Here is a 25,057-nt window from a genome sequence, read left to right as displayed (position 1 = left end):
AGATAAGTCCTTCCTTTTTATCAACTCATCTGTCTATGTACTTCTCACTCAGATTGTATGATTGTTTTCACTGTCCTTTTTTTTTTTGCTCATCTTGACTAAGATAGTTTCACCTGTGTCTTAAGGGAAAAATAGCAGTAGCCAAGACAAAATTAGGACACTGGGCATTTAGTCAGGGTGTTAGCTACTCAGAGTTCACTCCAAGGTCAAGCTGGAGGAACTTATCACAAAAGAATATACAGACAGATTTGCCTGAATTAGCTAATAGAGAATGGATAGGGCTTAGGGATGAGAGGCTCTTGTGGACTATAGTGGGCTGTAGAGTGAAGTTATTACTAAAATAGAGTAGAGCAGACAAGCTGGCAGTCAGAGCTCTACACTTAAAGTCAGGGAAAAGTACAAAGGGACTTTCATCCTATCTCTGACATTTTATTTGTTTTGAAAAATGTGAAGCAAGTAAATGTGAAATAAGTTGTTCGTTATTTATGTTCTGTGTGAAATATTTTCTAGTTATCAAAAGCAAAATAATGGCTGGGTGTGTAACTCAATGGCAGGGCATCTGATTAATTTAGCAAGGCCCTGAGTTCCATTTCAGGATGGGGGTTGGGAGGTAGGGGGAGAAGATGTGACTCAAATGGTAGAATGTCAGCTTTGAGAAAAAAAAAAAAATCTAAGTGAACTGAGCACTAGTGGTTCATGCCTGTAATCCTGGATACTCAAAAGGCTGAGATCTGAGGATCCTGGTTCAAAGCAACCCAGGCAGGAAAGTCGGTAAGACTTTTGTCTCTAATTAACCACCAAAAAGAAGTGGAGCTGTGGCTCAAATGGTAGAGTGAAAAAGCCTGGGACCAGCACCAAAAAAACAAAAAGATCTAAGTGGGGCTGGGAATGTGGCTTAGTGGTAGAGTGCTTGCCTAGCATGCATGAAGCCCTGGGTTCAGTTTTTTTTTTTGGTGGGTCATGGGGCTTGAACTCTGAGCTCAGGCACTGTCCCTATACTCTTCGGCTCAAGGCGTGCACTCTAACACTTGAGCCACAGTGCTACTTCCAGTTTTCTAGTGGTTTATTGGAGATAAGAGTCTGATGGACTTTCCTGCCCAGGCTGGCTTTGAACCATGATCCTCAGATCTCAGCCTCCTGAGTAGCTAGGATTACAGGAGTGAGCCACCAGCGCCCAGCTTGTGTTAATTCTTCAGTACCACATAAACAGAAAAGGCCAGAAGTGGTCCTGTGGCTCAAGTGGTAGAGCACTAATCTTGAACAAAAGAAGCTCAGGGATAGTGCCTAGGCCCCAAGTTCAAGCCCCAGGACTGGCAAAAACAAAGATCAGGACTCTCCCTGAGTTCTAGTCCCAGTACTGGCATGAGAATAAGGAAGGAAGAGAGGGAGGGAGGGAGGAAGTGAAGAAGGAAAGAAGGAAGGAAAAGAAATTACCTTAAAAGTTAATTGCACAAGAGACAAAGGAAAAGAACTTAATATACAAATTGGATTATTAGCTTTTGAATAAGCAGTTATTAATGGCAATCACTTGAAGGAGCATGTAAATGCTACACTTGTTCTGCAGTAAAAGAATTGATAAAGATCATCCAAAATGAAAGAACAGATGCAATGAAGAAGTGAAAATAAATAAGTGGGGGGAAAAACAGCTCAAAGCTCCTTTATGGCTTGGGCTTAACTTCTTTTAGGCATGATATATTCTAGCATTCATTGTGTATCATTAGAGGATATAAATATGTAAAAAGAGCTGGACACAGCTGGCTCATGCCTGTAATCCTAGCTACACCGGAGACTGAGATCTGAGAATTGCGGTTCAAAGCCAGCCCAAGCAAGAAAGTCCATGAGATTCTTATCTCCAATTAACCACCAGAAGTGGCGCTGTGGCTCAAGTAGTAAATGGCTAGCCTTGAGCTGAAGAGCTGAGGGACAGTGCCCAGGACCAGAGTTCAAGACCCATGACACTCCCCCCCCCAAAAAAAAAAAAAAAAAGCGAAATCAAATTCAAGATTACTGCTGGGCGCTGGTAACTCAAACTTGTAATCCTAGCTACTCAGGAGGCTGAGATCTGAGGATTGTGGTTCAAAGCCAGCTGGGACAGGAAAGTCTGTGAAACTCTTATCTCCAATAAACCACCAGAAAGCCGGAAGTGGCGCTGTAGCTCAAGTGATAGAGTGCTCGCCTTGAGCTGAAGAGCTGAGGGACTGTGCTCAGGCCCAGAGTTCAAGCCCCATGACCAACAACAAAACAAAACAACAACAACAAAAAAACCTGTACACCTAGTGTTTGCATCCATACACTGATAGGAAGAAGAATATCTTTTTTGGAAAGGCAGAGTCAGATAAATCTTTTGGCTAGCCCATATACAAAATTTCTCATTTACTTTTTTGTGTATGTGTGCACAGGTCTTGAGGCTTGAACTCTGGGTCTGGGTGCTGTCCTTGAGTTTTTTAGCTCAAGATTAGTGTTCTGTACTACTTAAGCCACAGCTTTACCTTTCTCTTATTTTGGTGATTAATTTAGGATAGATTCTCACATACTTTTCTTCCCATGGCTGGCTTTGATCTACAGACCTAAGATCTCAGCCTCCTGAGTAGTTTAGAAGAACGTGTATAAGTCACCAGCACTTGTCTCTTATTTACTCTTGCAGTTTCTGCTATACTACATTCTATGCAGGCCATAGGGATTTGATGGCAAACCTCATAAACCTCTACCCTCAAAGAACTGAACATTTTCCCAGATAAAAAGCACTGTACACTTAGATTTGGCCAAGAATTTCCAGGTGGGACAACAGGGCACTGATGGGAGAAGTGTTTTTGGCAAACAGAACAACACATGTAAAGGCTAAGTTGAAGCATTGTCGCACATTTGAAGATCAGCTAGAAATTGCTTAAGTACAGAGCACAAAAGGGATGGGAAAGGCCTGCAGAAAGGATTAAGATATAAACAGATTTTGAAGCCTTGAGCAGGTTCTGAAATCAAGTTAAGGAATTTTACACTATTCCTTAGCATGATGAAGCACTACTGAATGAGAATATTACCAGGTTTGTATTTAGAAGATTTCTCACCTACATTATGGTATAGAGGTCAATGGAGAGACAGTTAGAAGGTAAGCAGAAGAAAGATGATATTTGTAATAATTTACACGAGAAGTCACATTGCATTGTAGTAAAGTTTCAGAAATGGTTAAATAGATTTCCTTAAAATTGCATGTTAATGGGACAGAGTGGCATGGGCCAGTGGTATTGACCTTCTCCCCTAAAATGTGGAGGCTAAATCAGTAAGATAAAATGGTTAATAATTAAATGTGGGTAGTAAAAGGGAGACATATTAGGAATTTCTTCCAACTCCGAATCAGTGCTCAATTGTAGATGTGGGTTAGGGACATTTTTTCTAGTAAAAAATTGATACAATTACATAACTAACTATAAGGCAAGAATGCTGTTAAATACTCTTGCGGTCATGCTTACTTATTCTTGAAAAGTATTTTCATAACATTTAGGGAGGAGTTAAAAATGGATACAAGGATCTTACCTTTATAGAAACTGGGCATGGTGGAACATGCCTTTAGTTCCTGCGCTCAGAAAGCTGAGATTCACTTGAGACCAGGAGTTAGAGACCAGCCTGGATAAGAACCCTGTCTCAAATAAATAGTCAAGTCATCATATTTACTGTTTATTTATTTTTTTTGGTTGGTCATGAAGCCTGACCTCTGGGCCTGGGTGCTGCTGTCCCTCAGCTCTTCAGCTCTAGGTGAGTGCTCTACCACTTGAGCCACAGCACCACTTCCGGCATTTTCTGCTTATGTGGTGCTGAGGAATCGAACCCAGGCCTCATGCATACAAGGCAAGCACTCTACCACTGAGCCACTTTCTCAGCCAGTTACTGTCTTTTTGTGTGTGTGTGTGTATACTGAGGAATTGAACCCAAGACATTGCACTTGCAAGACAAATGCTTTGCCATTGAGCTAACTCCCAGCATATTTACTGTTTTATGACATAAAAATTCACTTGTCATTGCCATTTTCCTTCCTGGAAAACACAGAAAGGCATAAATAGCTTACTCAGCAAGCATCACATATGGCTGAGTCATCATGTATTTATGCTCTGGAAACCGAACACTAAGATTCATTTTCCACATGATGAAACCCGTCATTATCATAGAACATGATTCTTATGCTAAAGGAGGACATCGTTCATTCTAACGTACTTTCCTCAGCCTTGTGCAAGAGTAGAGCCAGTAAGCCCCACATTTGTGTCATTAATTGGCACAAGGATCAGAGGAAAAAGAAATAGTCTAGGAGATATAGGAGTGATTCACTTTTAGATATTTGGAGATTTGGAACTTGTGGTAGAGGTTTCCAATAGGCAGTAGAAATGCTGGCCTGAAGAGAATCAGGGTGGAAATAAGTATATTTGAAAAGTCATGATATGAGTATTAGCAGAAGCTAGCATGTATAGATAGAATAAGAAGATACAAGCAAAGAGAATACTATGAAAATGAAATATGCGTAAGGAACAGTAGAAGAGGAAATCTATAGAGGTGGCTGACAAACAAGCATTCTTAATAACTGCCTGCCTCCCCCTTTTTGCCTGCCTGCCCACCCACCTGCCCTCTCTCTCTCTTTCCTTTCTCTTTCTGTTCTCTCTCTTTCCATTCTTTCTTTTTCTTTCTTCCTTTCTCTCTCTCTCCTCTCTCCCTCCCTCCCTCCCCTCTCTTTTTCTCTTCCCTCCCTCCCTCCCTCCCTCCCTCCCTCCCTCCCTCCCTCCCTTCCTCCCTTCCTCCCTTCCTTCCTCCCTTCCTCCCTCCCTCCCTCCCTTCCTCCCTCCCTCCCTCCCTCCCTCCCTCCCTCCCTCCCTCCCTCCTTCCCTTCCTTCCTTCCTTCCTTTCCTGTGTGTGCATATGTGTGTGCTTATATGCCAGTACTGGGGCTTGAACTCAGGGCTAAGGTGCTCTCCCTTAGGTTTTTGGATCAAGGCTGGTGCTCTACCACGTGAGCCACAGCTCTGCTCCCAGATTTCTCTGGTTAATTGGAGATAAGAGAATCACAACTTTTCTATCTGTGCTGGTTTTGATCCTTAGATCTCAGCTTCCTGAGTAGTTAGGGTTATAGGCATGAGCCACCAGCACCCAGCTCTACCTATAATAATGTTGTTGCTAAGCTCCCCTCTGCTTGAGATCTCTCTCTTTTTTGGGGGGGGGTCTGGTCATGTGGCCTGAACTCTGGGCCTGGGCGCTGTCCCTCAGCTCTAGGTTAGTGCTCTACCACTTGAGCCACAGTGCCACTTCCAGCTTTTTTCTTTTTGCTTATGTGGTGCTGAGGAATAGAACCCAGGGCCTCATGCATGCAAGGCAATCGCTTTACCACTGAGCCACCTTCCCAGCCCTCTGCTTGAGATCTCACCAATCTGCTGTCCTCACTATGCTTGACTTTGGGAATACAGCTTCTATTTTACTCACTGGCCTCTCTTTACTCTTATAGCTGAGCATAGTAACACATTGCCAAATTTTAGAGAAAACAAAAGAAAATCGTAAGTGGAAAAATAACAATGAGTTTAAGGAAATGTTTCTGTGACTGCATTCATTGTTCCTAGGACCAGGTGGTCATTTGGAAAAACCTGTTCAGAATTCATTCTTCCTCAGATACAGAGTTGTCTTTTTGTTAGAATCAAGATGTTACTCCCATGTGGGAGAGATTCTTTTTCTCTTACCAGTGAAGAAAGTGATTACATATATTTGGACCACCAGTGATCTGGCTGTAAAGGAACAAGATCCCAGGAGAAAAAAAAGTGTTCCTTCAGTGAAATAAGGAGTCATTGACAAAAAAGAATCAAACATTTATCTGGCCTGCATATTCAAAAAAAAATGAGTCTAGGTAATTAAATGGAATCCTGGACATGTGACTTCTAATGGGAGCACACAGCCCTGTTTAGGAAGCAGTCTTGCCTTCTCCAAAAGAAAGAATAAATAAATAAATACCCAAATCTACTCAAGCTTCTAAATTACCATTGCCCATAGAACTTTTTGTTGTGATGAAAATACTCTATTCTCTGTGTGTAATATGGTAGCAACCAGAAATGTGGCTGATGCAAGAAAGGAACTGAACTTTAAACACTAGTTAACTAAAAGTTTAATTTAGGCTGGGCATTGGTGGCTCAAACCTGTCACCTTAGCTACTCAAGAGGATTTGAGGATTCTGGTTAGGAGCCACAGCAGGCAGTAAAAAACTGGATGTGGTGGTGTGGCTCAAGTGGTAGAGTGCCAACTTTGAGTAAAGTACTCGGCTTGAACTCAGGCCTTATGTTCTTGCTTGGTTTTTCTCTCAAAGCCTGTACTCTACTGCTTGAGCCACATCTCTGCTTTTTGCTTTTTGCTGGTTAATGTCAGAGATGATTCTTTTAGATATGTCTGCCATAGCTGGCTCATTACCTCAATTCCTAGATCTCAGCTCCCTGAGTCTCTAGGATTATAGGCCTAAGGCACTGAGTGCACCTGGCTTTAGTTTTGTTCTGATTTGAGGCAGTCTTGCTATGTATCCTAGGCTGGCCACAAACTTGAGATTTTCCTGCCTCAGCTTCCCAAGTGCTAGGATTAAAGGCATAATACCCCCATGCCTACCCTTATGTTGTACAAAATTATTTATGAGGTGTTGGATGTATGGCTTAGGTAGTAGACCACCAGCCAGTAAATGAAAGCATCAGATTCCAAGTTTGAGTCAAGTTCTGGTATTAGACTAAAAAAATTCATATATTTATGAAATGCTGATTATAAGATTTGATATAATGTGCGAAGTTATCTTGAATATTCAGATATAAGTGGAGGTTTGTTGTTGTTTTTAGTGATGAGGTCTCATTGTATTGGAAATTCGTAGCAGGGACTGCCAATTAGATTCACTCTCATATCCAACTTTGAAATGTAGCTTTTGCAGTATACATACCTGTTCTTCTATAGTAGTTTTATATTTACAGAAAAAGAGATAATCAATCACATGTAGTTTACCAATTATTGATGTTTTGTAGTAGTGTGGTACAGTATTGATGCATTAATGTTAACTCAATGTATCTCATTTAGATTTTCTTAGTCTTACCTAATGTCCTTTCTCTCTTGGAGGATTGAATCTAATATACAGTATTCAGAAATTTTATCTCTCTAGTTATTGTCCTAGCTGTCTTGATTGTGACAGTTTCTCAGACTTTTGTTGTTTTCCATGTCTTTCACAGTTTTGATGAGAACCTACAGGTATGTTATAGGTTGTCCCTCTTGGAATTTGGTGTTTTACTCATAATAGACTGAAATTATGGGATTATGTGTATCAAGATTGTGTTTACCCTTATAAGAATTTGCCAAACTGTCTTGAAAAGTGGCCCTCACATTTTGCATTTCTGTCAACAATGAATGGGATTCCTTCTCATTCCACATCCTTGTCAGCATTTGGCACATTTAGGTTTTTGACTTAAACAATAATAGGTGTGCAGTGGTTGGGATACAATTCCCCCCTCCCCCCCCCCCCCGCTTCCTTTCTTCCCTCTCTCCCCTGCCTCCCTCCCTCCCTCCATTCCTTCCTTCCTTCCTTCCTTTTTTTTTTTTTTTTTTTTGGTGGGAGAGCAGTTCTAAGAGTTTTACGTTAGGGTCTCATGCTCACTAGGTAGGTGCTCTACCATTTGAGTCACACATAACCCAGCTCTTTATCACTTAAGTTTTTTTCAGTTAGGGTCCTGAATTACTGACTAGGACCAGCTTCAGACCATGATTCTCCTACATAGCTGGGATTACAGGCATGTACCACCATGCTCAGATTACTAAGTTTTGTTGTTGTTTTTGCCTGGTCTTGAACTATAGTCCTCTCGGTGCTTCTGAGTAACTGTAATTACAGATGTGAGCCACCATATCTGGCTTGAATACATTTCTTAAAGTTAGTCATTTATTCTTTTTTTTTTTTTTTTTTAACCAGTCCTGGGGCTAAAACTCAGGACCTGGACAATGTCCCTGAGCTGCTTTTGCTCAGGAATAGCTCTACCCCTTGAACCACAGCACCACTTCTGTCTTTTTCTGTTTATGACTGAAGAGTTGAGCCCAGGGCTTCATGCATGCCAGGCAAGCACTCTGCCACTAAGCCACCTTCCCATCCTTCCCTAGTCATTTATTCTTTTTTTTTTTTTTTTTTGTCGGTCGTGGGGCTTGAACTCTGGGCCTGGGCGTTGTCCCTCAGCTCTTCAGCTCAAGGCGAGTGCTCTACCACTTGAGCTACAGCGCCACTTCCGGTTTTCTGGTGGTTTATTGGAGATAGGAGTCTCACGGTCTTTCTTGCCTGGGCTGGCTTTGACCCACGATCCTCAGATCTCAGCCTCCTGAGTAGCTAGGATTACAGGCATGAGCCACCAGCGCCCGGCCCTAGTCATTTATTCTTACTGTCATACTTCATTATATCTCACAGAGACATTAACTTTCTCTTGATATTTTTTTTGAAATTAGCTTTAATATAGGTGTGCTTTTTCCCACACAGATACCTATTACAGATGTTAAAGCGGCATTTCACTTACTGTGTTAAAAATGACTCATTCTCTTTGCTTTCTCTTACTACTTATAGTTTATAAGCTATATTACAGTGATCTTGAAGTGAATGTCTCCTGGTCTCATGTTGAATTGCTTTTGCTTAATTTTTGTATTCTCATTTTCCATTCTTCACAGCCATTTTGCTTTTTCATGTTTGTTTTTGTTTCTTTGTTCATAAAGCTTTTTGTTTCTGTTACATCATGTAGTTTTGTACCAATGGCTAGAAGCCGATCGCCATGGCAAGAGCCAAGATGCTGCAAATACGACTTCAGGTAAAAATAAGTTAGAAAAGAACTAGTACTAGAAGTCATTATTATCTTCATTCACTCCATACCAGTTTAGAAATGTTGCTTTATTCTGTTTTGCTTGGACAAACCTACAGTTACTTATTCTGTTCTGTTATCTGCACCCTAATTTGCATAAAGACCTCATTTGCTTCCAAGCTTGAAAAAATATATTCGCTAGGCTTTCAGCTGTCTTGACATATGTTTCCTACTTTCTTAGGATGAAGGTTTTAATCTGTAGGTTATGATTATAGGTTACCCAGCAGGATTTATGTTTATGTCTAATTTACAGCAAGGATATTAATTAAGGAGCTAATTTTTTGGCAGTGTAGAGACTTGAACCCAGGGCCTCACAAGGATATTAAGATTGGTACAAGTTTGTTTGGTCCTTGTTTGTTTCAGGACAGTATCTAAAATTTCAATAAGGAATGTTGTATAATTTCTACTTCTGGAAATTTAAATTCCCAAATATAGTCATTTTTCTTGCTTACTCCTGGCAGTAAATTTTAAGCTACAATTTTATAAACCTAGCATTCAACATGGAAGTAGGTTGTTCCTCTCTAGCTTTGCCTAAAAGACATCTCCATGACTCTTTGCTAGCTGGTACTAGCCCTTATTGAGGATTGAGCTGTATTACTCAGTCCTTACCAGTGATAGCAGAATTCATAAGTATAGATTCTTAATTTCCTTCAAAGTATTATTTGTCAAGACAGCTGAATATGTAACAATGATCTTTCCTTGTGCTCCCTTTTTTAAGTATGAGAGATGGTGGTGGTACTGGTGCTGCTTGCTGCTGCTGGAGTTGGTGATGGTGGTGGTTTATTTCTCTTGTTGGTATTTTGTAGGCTTTCTGGTTTTGTGAGATTCTTTCTGGAGGTAATTTCCTTTTTTCTCTCTTATTGATTCATTGTGCTTCAAAAAGGTATGATGTTCCTTATGTAACAGAACAATTACAGTGACAATGAAACTGTCATGCTTTCTTTATTTTCTCTTCTGTCCCATTCATTCCTTGACATATAAGTGAAGATAATGTTACTATTTTAAATCAGACAGGCAAAAACTCATTGAAAGGTAAGTGTTATAAGGATTCATAACCTAGGTTGGTGTCAGTTATGACCTGCTTCTATTGTGTTTAGTATTTTTCTTCTATTTATGGATGATAAGAAGCATTTTCTGTCATTAGTGGTGTGTGTAGGACAAGGCTTCCAAAAATATGCAGACTGCCTGCACACTCAGAACCAGGAGATTGTTTTTTTCTTTTTTTTTTTTTCCCCGTGAACTCACAGTGAGTAGAATGTAACCTTTTTTTTTTTTCTTACAAATAATCTAACCTTCTTAGTGTTATGGGAAAATCTAGCATAAGCCTGGGGATGTCATTTATCCACAAGTCCACAGCGCTAAACTGTCTCTGTCCTCAGCCACACTGTTTCCCATTTATCCACTGACCTTTTGATGTTCACGGAACCTAAGACCTACTGCAAAAAGTGGTACCCTCTCCTTAGGAATGCTGCCGGCACTTTCTCTTATGGAAGTAAAAGCTTTCAAGTCTTAAAAAAATGGGACTGTGCAGTAAAAAAGATAGAGCAATGATGTATGTGGTCCTTGGTTAAATGAAACAGAAAAATCTCAAGGAAAATGATCACTAGCCACAGACTTCCATTAGAAGCAGTAGTTTCTTTACCTTAGCAAATAAATTTAAATTATGTGTCCTTATTTTTTTTTAATCTTCTATTTCATACTGCAGTCTCCAACAAGATTTTCAAGTGTGACTTTTCCCTCCTGTTATCTGTTAAGTTTTGCACTCACTTAAAGGTGTGTTAGTATCTGTCTTCATATTTTTCCCAAAATGGAAACTGAGTTTAACAAGATGTCAGCATATCACTTACAAGTTAGATTGCTTTGCGGTGTTCTTAATTGTGCAAGTACTGGTAAATTACATTTATATTTTGCTATAAATTAGTAGTTTACACTTTATTCCAATTTAGAAAAATAGAAAAATGCAGGACACAGATTGAAATTACTTCAAGGTCTTCCAATTCCTTGATCTCAGCTTTTTTTTTTTTTTTTTTGGTCAGTCATGAGGCTTGAACTCTGGGCCTGGGTGCTGCCCCTCAGCTCTTCAGCTCAAGGCAAGCACTCTATCACTTGAGCAACAGTGTCACTTCTGGTCTTCTGGTGGTTAATTGGGGATAAGAGTGTCACAAACTTTCCTACCTGGGCTGGCTTTGAACTGTGATCCTCAGATCTCAGCCTCCTGAGTAGTTAGGATTATAGGTGTGAGCCATTGGTGCCTGCCCTCAACTTTTTGACATTAGAAATTTAAGATCATCCACATGAAAATGTTTTCTGAAACTGAGGCATTTAGAAATAACAGAATAATGGAATTCATTTGACTAAGAAGATAAAGAACTGATCTGATAGCTGTTACTGAGTTTTCTTATGTAAAACAGTGTACATTTTTATCTTTTCAGAACTTTTGACAGATAATGAATTTGGTTAGCTCATTTCTTTTAGGAAGTTTATCTAATATATCTGTCTACTGGCAAACTCAGCAGTGATATTCATAATTTTGTCCCGTTACTGAGGAGCCTGGATATAAAGCCATATGTACCAGAGATTTTTGTTGTAACACAAATAAAATTGCCTTTTCTGTGACTGAAGCATTGGGTCTGTATATTAAACTTTATCAGCCTATGAAGAGGTTCCATCAATGTTTCTTTAGTGTATGTTAAAATGATTATGGTAATTACATGATCACAGTGACTATATTACCATGTTTTGATGTTTAATGTTGATTGTATAGCTAAAACTTAAAAACTCAGAGTATAAACTGTTAAGATTTCTTATTTTACTTCTTTTCTAGTTGTCCACTAGACAACTCTTAGCAGAGTTAGAAACTTAATTTGCATTTCAGCAAATATATTTCTATAAATATATATCTATATACGCAAATAATTATAAAACAATGGAGATAGTACTGAGGAAGTCAGTTATTTATCAATTATTATTTGTTGTAGGTGAAAATTTTGACCAGAGTCCTTTGAGAAGAACATTCAAATCCAAAGTTTTGGCGCACTATCCTCAGAACATAGAATGGAACCCATTTGATCAAGATGCAGTAAACATGGTCTGTATTTATTTTTTTCTCCATTTTCTCTTTAGCCTTCCTTTTATTTTAAGATAGCAGTAGTTTGAATGACATTATTTCATTTCATTTCAATAATTGCATGAGAAATAGACTATTATCCACATTTTACAGATGTAGAAACTGAAGTTCAGAGAAGTTAGGGTGCCCACCCAGGGTTCCCAATGGCTAATAGCAACGTCAAAGCCAATTATGTTTCCTACTCTTGAGCTGTCTTGTTGGCTTGTATTAATATAAAGAAGTATTGATAAACAGTGGTAGTACCTTGTGGGGTTACAGTTTGTACATTTCAAGGAACGATGCCCAGTGGGCCTGTAATTAATCTTCCTAGATAACAGGAAGCTAGAAAGGAACATAAATGTGTCATTTAAGCCATAGTTGGAATTTGATTATAAGGAATCTGAATCCATGTACTTAGTTAACTACCAATAGCAATTAGAGAGATTTTTAGAAATGAAGCTCATTGTTTTCTGGTCACTTTAAGTGCTTAGAAGCCTTGATAATATTTTAGACTTCCATTGACTTTGTGCTTACTTAATTTAGGAAACCCCAGGATACAGATCAGAGATCTAGCATGGTAAACAAAGAAATGATCTATGGTAGACTAAGCCCCTGGTACAGGCATAGTTCACTTTAAGAATTTTTATTTGTTTGTTTGTTTTGTTGGTCATGGGGCTTGAACTCTGGGTCATGCTGTCCTGAGCTTTTCAGCTAACCGCTAGTGCTCTATCACTTGAGCCACAGTGCCACTTCCGGTTTTCTGGTGGTTTATTGGAGATAAGAGTCTCATGGACTTTCCTGCCTGGGCGGGTTTTGAACCCTGATTCTCAGATCTCAGCCTCCTGAGTTGCTAGGATTATAGGGGTGAGCCATCAGCAACCGGCTTAAGAATTTTCAAGTTAGAACTGAAGACTCATTCTTGCAATACTCTAAGGAAAAGAAGTTAGTATTTATTGAAAGCCTGCTAGGTGTTTAAGCTTTGTTATTTTCACTTGCACGTTTATATTGACCCAGTATGACTTTCGTTCAAGTTTCGTAGAGTAACATGTCCAGAATCACGTAGTGGGTATAAGAAGTAAATACAGATAGTTTTTACTTTCTTTTTTTTTCTTTTTTTTTTTTTTGCTGGTCCTGGAGCTTGAACTCAGGGCCTGGGCACTGACTTTGAGCCTCTCTGGGCTCAAGTCTAGCACTGAGCCACAGCTCCACTTCTGGCTTTTCCTGCTTATGTAGTACTGAGGAATTGAACCCAGGGCTTCATGAATGCTAGGCAAGCACTCTACCACTAAGCCCATTCCAAGCCCTTTAAATAAAATTTAAATTTTTTTTATTGTAAAAAGTGATATACAGAGGGATTATACTTACATAAGTAATGAGTACTTTTCTTGTTGAAATGTTACCCCTCCCTTTTTTCCCCCACTTTTCCTCCCTCCTCACTTTTACTTTCTATCTTGATTTCTTTTTCCTACCTTCTTTGGTACCTCCTTAAAAGAAAGACTAAAGGGGCTGGGAAGTTGGCTCAGTGGTAGAGCGCTTGCCTTGCATGCCTGAGGCCCTGGGTTCGATTCCTCAGCACCACATAAGCAAAAAGAAAAAAGCCGGAAGTGGCGCTGTGGCTCAAGTGGTAGAGCACTGGCCTTGAGCTGAAGAGCTGAGGGACAGTGCTCAGGCCCAGAGTTCAGGCCCCACAACCGGACCAAAAAAAAAAAAAAAAAAAAAGAAAGACTAAAAACTATGTTTTAGCCAGGCTCTGGTGGCTCACACCTATAATCCTAGCTACTCAGGAGACTGAGATCTGAGGATCACGGTTGGAAACCAGCCTGGGCAGGAAACTCCATGAGACTCTTTTTTTTTTTTTTTTTTTTGGTCGGTCATGGGGCTTGAACTCTGGGCCTGGGCGCTGTCTCTCAGTTCTTTAGCTCAAGGCGAGCATTCTACCACTTGAGCTACAGCATCACTTCCGGTTTTCTGGTGGTTTATTGGAGATGGGAGTCTCACGGTCTCTCCTGCCCTGGTTGGCTTTGAACCTCGATCCTCAGATCTCAGCCTCCTGAGTAGCTAGGATTACAGGCGTGAGCCACCAGTGCCCAGCTCCATGAGACTCTTATCTCTAATGAATTACTCAAAAAGCCCAGAAGTAATGCTGTGGTTCAAGGGGTTAGAACATTAGTTTTGAGCACAAAGAGACTCAGAGACAGTGCCTAAGCCCCAAGTTCCTGCCCCAGGACTGACAAAAACAAAACTATGTATCTTAGTGATTTAATTTGCGTTAGAAATGATATTGGCCATACTGGCCCCTTAGTGATATTTCTGCATCATAACAAAACCTTTCCAGTTTGGGTTTGCTCTGTTCCAGCAAGCCATTAGCATATGCTTTTGGTAAAGACAGATGCCTAATGCAGTTGACTTTGATTTTTTTTTCTTTTTCCTGCAGGTCCTGGGGCATGAACTCAGGGCTTAGGTGCTGTCCCTGAGTTTTTGTTCTCAAGGCTAGGGCTCTACCAATTGAACCACAGCTCCATTTATGGCTTATTTGGTGCTTAGTTGGAGATAAGATTCCCATGGACTTTGTTGCCTGGGTTGGCTTTGAATCTCATCCTCTTGAGCAGCTAGGATTATAGGTATGAACCACTGGTGCCCAGCTTGACTTTGATTCTTTACAGAGCACAGTGTAGTCCCAAGTTTACATTTTGATAATACTGTGGATGTTTAAGATCATCTTTGATGAAGAGAGTACTATAGAAATTGAATAATGCACAACTCTAAAGTTATTTTTATGAGACTCACAGTCTAAACAAGTTTCTGAATAGTTAACCATCAGTAGTGATAAAAAGTAATCTGTCGCTGGGCGCTGGTGGCTCACGCCTGTAATCCTAGCTACTCAGGAGGCTGAGATCTGAGGATCGCGGTTCAAAGCCAGCCCGGGCAGGAAAGACCGTGAGACTCCTATCTCCAATAAACCACCAGAAAAACCGGAAGTGGCGCTGTAGCTCAAGTGGTAGAGCGCTCGCCTTGAGCTGAAGAGCTGAGGGACAGCGCCCAGGCCCAGAGTTCAAGCCCCACGACTGACCAAAAAAAAAAAAAAAAAAGTAATCTGTCAGCTGCCCATGCCAGCAAAACATAAAGTGTTAGTGGTTCTAACCAAAGCACTGAAAACATGGTTAAGAATGTGAATAAATGATAAAACATGATCTTATATTAGTTAGATATTCAAAGTATAAATGATGTTGTGAAAAACCAGAATCATTTTTAAAACTATGTTCTTATTACAATATGATTTTGTAGTCCTTCAGAACAAAGTGTCAAAAACACTCATCATGTTTTCTTTTTTAATCATTTGAGTGAGCAGTAAGCTACCCATAATATCTTTTGTCTCCGTATGCAAAACATTCATCTTTAAAGCAATTATCAGCTTCCTTGATTTGTCTTTGATTTTTTTTTTTTTTTGGCCTCTGCCACTTTTTTTTTTTAATGCAAACAGCAGAAGTCTCCCTGGGAGGAATAGATATCAAGGCTGGGTTTTGGTTATTAAATACCACATGACATTTTGCTTTTTGCTGCAATTCTAAAAAGATTTACTATCATTCCTTGAAAATCTCCAAAAAAAAAATCCCATTTTACTAGTCTGAATTTGGGTTTTATATACTGCCCTTAATTTCCTCTTTGATTCATTAGTAAGTATTTTATGAGGCTATAATTTATTCTCATCTAAAGGTTAAAGCATTGTTTTGCCTTTAGCAAAATCCCACCCCCAAGGCATCACTTTAGAGTTACTCCTCTAACAAGCTACAGTGGTGCTTTGAATGATCATCATATAAATTAGATACCCGAAGCAATGGACTTGGTTAAATAAAACATTGCATTGCAAATGTAATAGAAAATAAATATGAGTGACAGGTGAAATTGTTACTGAATTCATTGCCCTTTTTAAAATCTCAATTGCTGATTGAGAGATTTTTTAATGAAAAATAAGGTGAAATAATCATGAAACATCACATACCCAAAATCCAGGACTAACCTGTGTAAACATTAACATGTTTATTTCAGATTAGTACCTTTAATCCTTTTTTTTCATTTTCTAGTGGTATATATTAGCTGTACATGGGGAAATTTCATTTACACACATGTATACAGTATATTGCAATCAACTCCCCCATCACTCTCCCTTATCTCCTCACCCCTTCCTAATACAATTTCAACAAGGTTCATTGTTCTGTTTTCATATATGTGAACAATGTTTTCACTGTATTCATCCTCTTTAACCCCCATTAGCCGAGCCTCCTCTTTGTACTAGTATTTACTAGTATAGCAGACCCCTGTTTCTGTTTCCTCTCTCCTCCAGCCCCCTATTGATCAACAGCTTCCTTTAAGCACGTTTAATCCTAGAGGAAACAAAATCTGCAAAGCAGATCTGAAATTCTCCCATTTCCTCCCCCAGTCTCATTTTCAGATCTCTTAGAGATAATCTGATGTTGACATCCATAATTACCATACTTTATAATATTTGAATAGATAAATTTTAACCTTGCTGGGTGCTGTTGGTTCACACTTGTAATCCTGGCTACTCAGGAAGTAGAGACCTAAGGATCCTGGTTCAAAGCCAGCCTGGGCAGACAAATCTGAGAGACTTTTTTTGTGTGTGTGTGTCCGGTCATGGGCCTGAACTCTGGGCCTGGGCGCTGTCCCTCAGCTCTTCAGCTCAAGGCTAGTGCTCTACCACTTGAGCCATAGCGCCACTTCCGGCTTTTTTCTTTTTGCTTATGTGGTGCTGAGGAATCGAACCCAGGGCCTCATGCATGCAAGGCAAACACTCTACCACTGAGCCACCTTCCCAGCCCCTAAGAGACTCTTTTTTGTTGTTGTTGTTGGTCATGGGGCTTGAACTCTGGGCCTGGGCACTGTCCCTCAGCTCTTTAGCTCAAGGCAAGCACTCTACCACTTGAGCCAGAGTGCCACTTCTGGTTTTCTGGTAGTTAATTGCAGATAAGAGTCTCACAGACTCTCCTTGATCTTCAGATCTCAGCGTCCTGAGTAGCTAGGATTACAGGTGTGAGCCACTGGCACCTGGTGCCTCTTATTTTTAACTAACCAGTAAAACACCAGAAATGGAACTGTAGCTCAAGTGGTAGCACTATCCTTCAGCAAAGAAGCTTAGAAACAATGCCTAGGTCCTGATTTCAAGTCCCACAATCAACACACCACCATCCCTCCCGCCTCCCCCCCCCAAAAAAAAATCCAGTGTAATAAAGCTGGGAACTGGTGGCTCATGCCTGTAGTCCTAGATGCTCAGGAGGCTGAGATCCGAAGATTGTGGTTCACAGCCAGCTTGTCAGGAAGTCTGTGAGACTCATATCCAATTCAGAAATCTGAAATCTGGAAGTAGAACTATGGCTCAAATGGTAGAGTGCTCAGGGACAACACCTGGGCTCTGAGTTCACCTCCAGAACTAGCACACACACACAAACACACACACAGTGTAATGATAAATTTACTGTTTACTTTGATCACAAAGAAAGTTGGAGTGGAATGAAAAACAAAGAGTGAAGGGTGAAAGGTCAGAGAAAACTATCAAGATCCCTCACTTTGCACACTCAGCAAGTACTTGAATTTGAAGTAGATAACCCCAAATTCTATTCATAGGTTTGACATTAGAAAGTAATCCCTTATTATGATTATGATTATTATTTATTTTTAGTAAGCCCTCATTTTGACCCAAGTGTAAGCTCTCATCTTAGAGTAAACTCAGAGTTGGGAATCTTCGACAACCATTACTGGAAAAGCAATCTCCTCTTCATATTACAGCTGAAATATTTCACTAACATCACCAACTCACATGTCCAAAACTCTTCCACACTGCTTTTTTTTGTTGGTCATGGGACTTGAACTCTGGGCCTGGATGATGTTCCTGAGCTCTTTCGCTCAAGGCTAGAGCTCTACTACTTTGAGCCCAGTGCCACTTCTGGCTTTCATTGGTTAATAGGAGATAAAAGTCTTATGGACTTTCCTACCCTGGCTGGCTTTGAACTGTCATCCTTAGATCTCAGTCTCCTGAATAGCTAGGATTACAGGCATGAGCTACCAGAGCCCAGTTACACTCCTTTCTATTAATCTTGTTTAGCAAATGATACAGCCAACTTCCTGAGTGCCTCAACCAGAAATCTATAAATTAGCCTTGAAAACTCACTCCCTTAATTAATCCCATCTGCAGACTATTTACTGTTTGCTTCCCTCTGTTTCTTCATACCCACCATGGTCCTAACCACCACAATCTCTTACCTGGACTGCTGCAGTTACTGTCTAACTGGCTTCTGCTCTTATTTGTCACACTGTCCCCTTGCTTATGCTGATCTACATCCCCTTTCCTCCCACATGCAACTCAGGGCCCTAGGCATTGTCCCTGGGCCTCTTTGTGCTTAAGGCTAGCCGCTCTACCACTTAAGCCACTGTGGGCTTTTTCTAGTAGTTTATTAGAGATAAGAGTCTCACAAGCTTTCCTAACCAGGCTGGATTCAAGCTGCAATCCTCAGCTCTCAGTATCCTGAATAGCTGGGATTATAGGCCTGAGCCACCAGTGCCCAGCTAGTGAATTCTTATCGAGCCTTAAGATTTTATTTTAAATAATTATCAATTTTGTGAGTTAACAATACCATGGTAAGAAAACCTTGATTTGTATCTCAGGTTTCTGAGAAGTAAAATGTCTTTTATTTCCCAGTAATTTATATAACTGTCTTTTTTTTGTTTTGTTTTGTTTTTGTCGGTTATGGGGCCTGAACTCTGGTCCTGGGCACTGTCCCTCAGCTCTTCAGCTCAAGGCTAGCACTCTACCACTTGAGCAATAGTACCACTTCCGGCTTTTTCTGCTTATGGTGCTGAGGAATGGAACCCAGGGCCTCATGCATGCAAAGCAAGCACTCTACCACTGAGCCACCTTCCCAGCCTATATAACTGTCTTTTAAAAGTTAAAAATGGGGCTGGGAAGGTGGCTCAGTGGTAGAGTACTTGCCTTGCTTGCCTGAGGCCCTGGGTTCCATTCCTCAGTACCACATAAGCAAAAAGAAAAAAGCCGGAAGTGGTGCTGCGGCTCAAGTGGTAGAGCCCTAGCCTTGAGCTGAAGAGCTGAGGGACAACGCCCAGGCCCAGAGTTCAGGCCCCACGACCGGACCCCCCCAAAAAAATAAAAATAAAAGTTAAAAATGAAATAGTATTTTCCAATTCATGGTTCCCAGATTACAAATATAATTTTTACTTTTTTATTTCTGGGAAAGAGCATTTAAGAAAAATTCTTACATCTGTTATCTGTGGCACAGGAAGTCTTCTCTTTTTGAGCACAACTTTTGGCAAGCCTTTTCTGTAAATGTTTGACTGTGTGCTCAAGAAAGCTACAAATCCTTAAGACTATTTGGATGCTTTTCAAAAACTATCATGAGCTGTAATTCTATGGTTTATGATATCTGGAAAGCCTGTCAATAAAATGAAATCTTTATTTCAGTGACTTTGGAGGTAACTGTATTTCTACATTGCCTAGTTGCAGAAAGAAAACTTTCTTGGTATACAAAGAGGCTGAATCAAGAGATGAATTAAGCTGGGCATGGGTAGTTCTTGCCTAATTTTAGCTACTCTAGAGGCTGAGATCTGAGAATCAAGATTCAAAGTTAGCCTGGGCAGGAAAGTTTGTGAAGCTCTTACTTCCAGTTAACCACCAAAAAGGAAATGGAGGGGTAACTCATAGTAAAACACTAGCCTTGAGTGGAAAAAGCCAAACATGAGTGTAGAGCCCTGAGTTCAAGCCTCAATATTTCTCTCCTCCTTACCAATAGTCACTTTCAAGAAATATTAAGTTTGGGAGGCTGGGAAGGTGGCTCAGTGGTAGAGCGCTTGCCTCGCATGCATGAGGCCTGGGGTTCGATTTGTCAGCACCACATAAGCAAAAAGAAAAAAGGCAGAAGTGGTGCTGTGGCTCGAGTGGTAGAGCGCTAGCCTTGAGCTGAAGAGCTGAGGGACAGCGCCCAGGCCCAGAGTTCAGGCCCCACGACCAGACCCCCCCCCCAAAAAAAAAAATTAAATTTGGGAGTTGGCAGAATATATTTAAAATTGTGGAAGAATTTGTTTGGGAAATGAGCTTCATTAGCAAATAGAACCAGACTGTGGCTGTATCATTTGGTGATATGAGCTACAAAGACTAGGACTTTTATGGAAGAGCCTGGTCTGAAGTAGCTATATGTAGCATTTATGTTACCACTTGCCTTCATTCTCAGTGAGAATTTTGTTGCATTAATCCCTTCCCCCTCTTCTCCTCCTCCACCACCTCCTGGTCCTCCTCCTCTTCTTCTTGTTGTGCTGCTTGAACTCAGGTCTAGGGCACTGTCCCTGAGCTTTTTCACTTAAGGTGCTCATTCTACCACCTAAGTTATACCTCTAGTTCTACCTTCTTTTAGTGGTTAATTGGAGATAAGATTGACACAGAAGCTGGGAGCCAGTGGCTCATGCCTGTAATCCTAACTACTCAGGAGGCTAAGATCTATAGATCATGATTTGAAGCCAGCTGGAACTGACAGTCCTTGTGAAAGCACTTTTAATCTCCAATTAACTACCAGAAAACCAGAAGTGGCACTGTAGCTCAAAGTGGTATAGCATTAGCCTTGAGAATAAAAGCTTAGGGAGAGCACCCAGACCTCAAGGTCAAGCCCATGACCGACCAAAAAAAAAAAGGTGTCAGGAATTTTTTCTTCCCTAGCCACCTGAGTAGCTAAGATTTTAGGCTTGTACCACCAGTGCCCAACATCTACCTAGCACCTTCATTTTACTAACTGCATGCACCATTGGGTTCCCATTTGAACTTAATTTTTACCTGATAATTCTCTTTTCTTACTGTTCCCCCCCCCCCCCCCCCCGCCCATAGAGGCCTGCACTTCCAACTGTCATTCTTTTTTTTTTTTTTTAAGGTAAGGAGTAGGTTTATTCATCATTCCGGCTGGCACCAGGCCATCTTGGTCCTCCACGCAGTGGGGAAAGGCCTGGGAAAGAGAGCTGGGAGAGAGAGAGAGAGAGCTGGGAAAGAGAGGAAAGAGAGAAAAGAGCTAGAAAAGAGTAGAGAGAGAGAGAGCAGAGAGAGGGCATCTTAGCCTGGGCTAGGCCTTATCCTAGGGTATGGGCGGACAAAGGTGTGGCCACATCAAATTCAGATGTGACCTCAGGGGATGCATATGTGACCTCTTCTAGGTGTCCCAGTTGCCTAGGTAACACAAGTACTGGGTGGAGACTTTGCTGTGAGGAGGGGTGGAGTCTGATAGCCATCCAGGAGCTGACCTTACATTCCAGCCTTTTAATAATCATGAAATTGGGCACGGATTCTCTCTGGTTACTTCCTGCTGACAAGGGGCGTCGACAATAGGGGTAAAAGGCTGGAACTTGGTCCCCTCCCAGAGAAGGCAGTGAACAGCAGCTGTCCCTTAATGGCATGAGTCCTTAGATGAAGTCTGGAGAAGTCTCATGAGCATTGAGGGGCTGGAAAAAAAAATACTAGAGAGCAAATAAATGGCAAGAGGAAGGACTTGGGGCTGAAAATGTTGGTAGAAATGTCCCTAGCTACTTCTGACATCTAGCAACTAGGTAGAGAAGTCAGATGACAAAGGCAAGAATATAAATTCCTGTTCAGTTAATAGGTAGACAGGTATAGACATTGGATGGGCAGGCTTCTTACTTCTACTGACCTCCCGGCTCTGGTTAATTTTGAAAAGGCAGGCACAAAGTAGCTGATGTGACAACTCCTCTTACTCCTCTCCATGTTCCCCTCTTCCCCAGACTGGCTAGTCTAGGTGCTCATTGCTGGGTATGTAAGGAGGTTTGAACTCAAGGCCTGGGCACTGTCCCTGAGCACTTCTGCTCAAGGCCAGCACTGAACCACTTTGAGTTATAGTACCACTTGCAGAGTTTGGCTGGTTAGAGATGAGAGTCTTGAGCCATGCTTCTAGCCAGGCTCTTTGCAGGTGAGCTGGGAGATTGGAGTCTTAGGGATTTTTCAGCCCTGGCTGGCTTTGAACTGAAATCTTTGCCACAAAAACCCTTTATTATTTCCAATTAAAGCAACAAGGAGATCAAGTAGAATAAGTAGAGCTTACCTGTTCCTTATCAAGAATTGCCAACAAATTTTCTGAAATGACAAAACTCATTAGATGTGATGAGAATTTTAGCACAGATATGCCCAGTATTTTAGAACCATGTAGTCAGTAGTACACAACACAAAACAAAAAAGGCAAAACTCAAAACCTAAAATTTTGACAACAATGTTTAGACATCTTTGCTAACAAAGCACATCACATGATTTGGCCTCAGTTACCAGGGCCTGTGAAAAGAGCAACTTGTTAGCAAGGCATCTTAGAATAGATGGATGGAGTAGTAAGTTTGGTGGAAGGTTAAGGGCCAGATGGGGCCAAACCCTTAACCCACCAAGATGTGGCCAAGATGGCGAATTTCTGAAAAAAATGCAAAGAAACCCTGAACAAATAGATCAAGCCTACATTGGCTAGCCTTTGAGAGGGAGCCTAGAGGGGGGTCCCAGGGACCCAGCCTGCATCACACTCTTCAGGGCACAAGCCAAAATATAGAAAAGAGAAAGGGAGAGATAGGGAAAGTTGGACATGAATGGCAGAGAGAGCAAAGAGAGCCCAAAAGTAAACAGACTTCTGACCATTTACCATTGCAGTAGCAAAAACTGTGCACATCTGAGACTGGCATAAAATTAGGCTCTCTGGCTTTCCAGGGAGCTCAGGAGGCATTTCAAAGGGGTTTCATGGCTCAGGCGTGATTTGCAGCACCCCATTAAAAGAGTAGGAGAGTCAGTCTGGTGAGTAAAGGAGAGCTGACTAGGCAGAAGCAGCATCTCGACTTCCTCCAGAGCCCTCTAGAGAGAAATGGCCAAGCCCCCAAAGCCAAGCGTCCTCGGCTTCAGAGGTGACCGGCCTTTCAGCTAAAGGCCGTAGGAGCTCTCTGGCGTGGCGCCATGTCTGGACAGAGACTGAGCAACAGAGAACCATAGAAAGTAGTTTCACTCACCAGAGTAGAGAAGTGGTGTGGACATGGATGTGAAGCCCAGCAATGGTATCGAAGCGCTGTGTCCGCAGCAGACAGATGGGTTCGCAAAAGGCCATCAGAACTGTGGGTATTCCTCAGAGCAGAAAGGGAAAAACAAACAGAAAAAGAAAAAAGGAAAAAAAACAGAGAGGAATCCCAGCTATCCTGACTTTAAGCCCTTTATCCGAGTCATGGCACCATTTACGTTAGGTTTTTAAAAAGGTAGCCGAGTAAGAACTGCACCACGCATGTGGTATTCAGGTAAGGGGTAGTTTATTCATCGTTCCAGCTGGCATCAGGCCATCTTGGTCCTCCACACGGTGGGGAAAGGCCTGGGAAAGAGAGCTGGGAGAGCTGGGAAAGAGAGAGAGCTGGGAAAGAGAGGAAAGAGAGAAAAGAGCTAGAAAAGAGCAGAGAGCCCAACTGTCATTCTTAAAGCCTGGGAACTCCACAGAGGGTGGGACCAAGTCTTTCTCAGTTCTGTGTCTTGATCACAGGGCCTAGCTACTAAAGGCACTTAATAAACATTTACTCACACTTTGAGTGGAGGATCTATAACTTTAAAGATTAATTACATTTTCTTAGTAATGTGGAGACTTGGGAAAACTTGTAAGTTTTGCACCAGATTTGGTTATTAAATATAGAAAGTATTAGAAAAGTATAGGGTATGATAAAGTTATGTTTATGTAAAAAAGCATCTAGTAGAGGCTATGGCTTAAGTGGTAGAGTACAAGTGTGAGGCTCTGAGTTCAATCTCCAGCACCCTTCATTAATGAAAAAAATAAAAAAGGCATGTTAGAATACAAAAGTAGAGGAGGCTGGGAAGGTGGCTCAGTGGTAGAGTGCTTGCCTTGCATGCATGAGGCCCTGGGGTCGATTCCTCAGCACCATATAAGCAGAAAAAGCCGGAAGGTGGCACTGTGGCTCAAGTGGTAGAGTGCTAGCCTTGAGCTGAAGAGCTGTGGGACAGTGCCCAGGCCTAGAGTTCAGGCTCCACACCTGACCAAAAAAAAAAAAAAAGTAGAGATATATAAAAGCAAATCATAGTTTGTTAGAATTAAAAGTTCTGTTGTTCTTAGTATGTTTCAGATTTTCTATAATTTATTTAGAAGAGTTGAAGGAATTATAATTTCTCATGCATTTTAAGCATTTTATATATATCTCCTAGCTCCTTGGGTAATTTTGTTCCTGAGTTTGACTCAATCCTGGGTAGTTCCCAAGAAGGAGAGCATAATTTCCATTATAGTTAATCTAAAATATCTTGCTTCTGCTCTTCTTCAGTAAATCAAAGATTTTTATTTTAAAGTTTGTTTTTCTAAGACAGCAAAGATGAAACCAGTTGCCTTTCTTTTTAAATTCTTTTTCCGTTTTTCAAATAAGCTTTCAGCTATTTCCCATTTCCTCTGAAGCACCATCACAATTACAAAAAAATACACTTAATGATCTGTGTTCAAATTCTTGATGTAGCAACTCCTGAAGACAGAAGCTGAGGTCCAGAGCAATTACATGACCTGTTCCAGGTCACAAGCTTGATTAGAGGCTTAACTGAACCAAACCAAAGATCTCATTCTTAAACATTCCACACAGTAAATAGCTACACAGTAAATATTTTTTCCTTTTATGTATTTATATGTGTATTTCTTTAAAGAATATTTTTATGCATGTATAAAGCAAGACTTAATATTTGTGTGTGTGTGTGTGTGTGTGTGTGTGTGTGTGTGTGTGGGTTTGGGACCTGAACTCTGGGCCTGGGCGCTGTCCTTCAGCTCAAGGCTCACACTCTACCACTTGAGCCACAGCACCATTTCTGGCTTTTTCTGCTTATGTGGTACTGAGCAATTGAACCCAGGGCCTCATGCATGCAAGTCAAGCACTCTACCACAGAGCTACCTTCCCAGCCTCTCCCTTTTTTTGTTTTTATCTTCTCTTTTTTGGTACTGGGGATCAAACCCAGGGCATTGCACTTGCTAGGCAAACACTTTGCCACTGAGCTACATTCCAGCCCATGTAT

The 25,057-nt window shown here is 41.1% G+C and overlaps 1 protein-coding gene across 2 annotated transcripts in view; it reads left to right on the top strand.

The window, feature by feature from the left end:
• Dennd5b (DENN domain containing 5B) overlaps positions 1-25,057 on the top strand; it is a 176,455-nt gene that overhangs the window by 66,786 nt on the left and 84,612 nt on the right. Inside the window, exons 2-3 of one of the 2 annotated variants that reach the window (XM_070038392.1) lie at positions 8,754-8,819; positions 11,849-11,958. In XM_070038392.1, coding sequence (XP_069894493.1) covers positions 8,754-8,819; positions 11,849-11,958 — 176 coding nt within the window. The remainder of the gene's footprint in view (positions 1-8,753; positions 8,820-11,848; positions 11,959-25,057) is intronic. The other variant, XM_070038400.1, reaches the window with a different exon arrangement.

Source organism: Dipodomys merriami, unplaced genomic scaffold, assembly GCF_024711535.1.
Source record: "Dipodomys merriami isolate MVZ:Mamm:240054 unplaced genomic scaffold, mDipMer1.0.p SCAF_10, whole genome shotgun sequence".
NCBI classification, from domain to species: domain Eukaryota; kingdom Metazoa; phylum Chordata; class Mammalia; order Rodentia; family Heteromyidae; genus Dipodomys; species Dipodomys merriami.
Note: the sequence above shows the minus strand (reverse complement) of the source record. Positions and strands in the feature narration are given on the sequence as shown.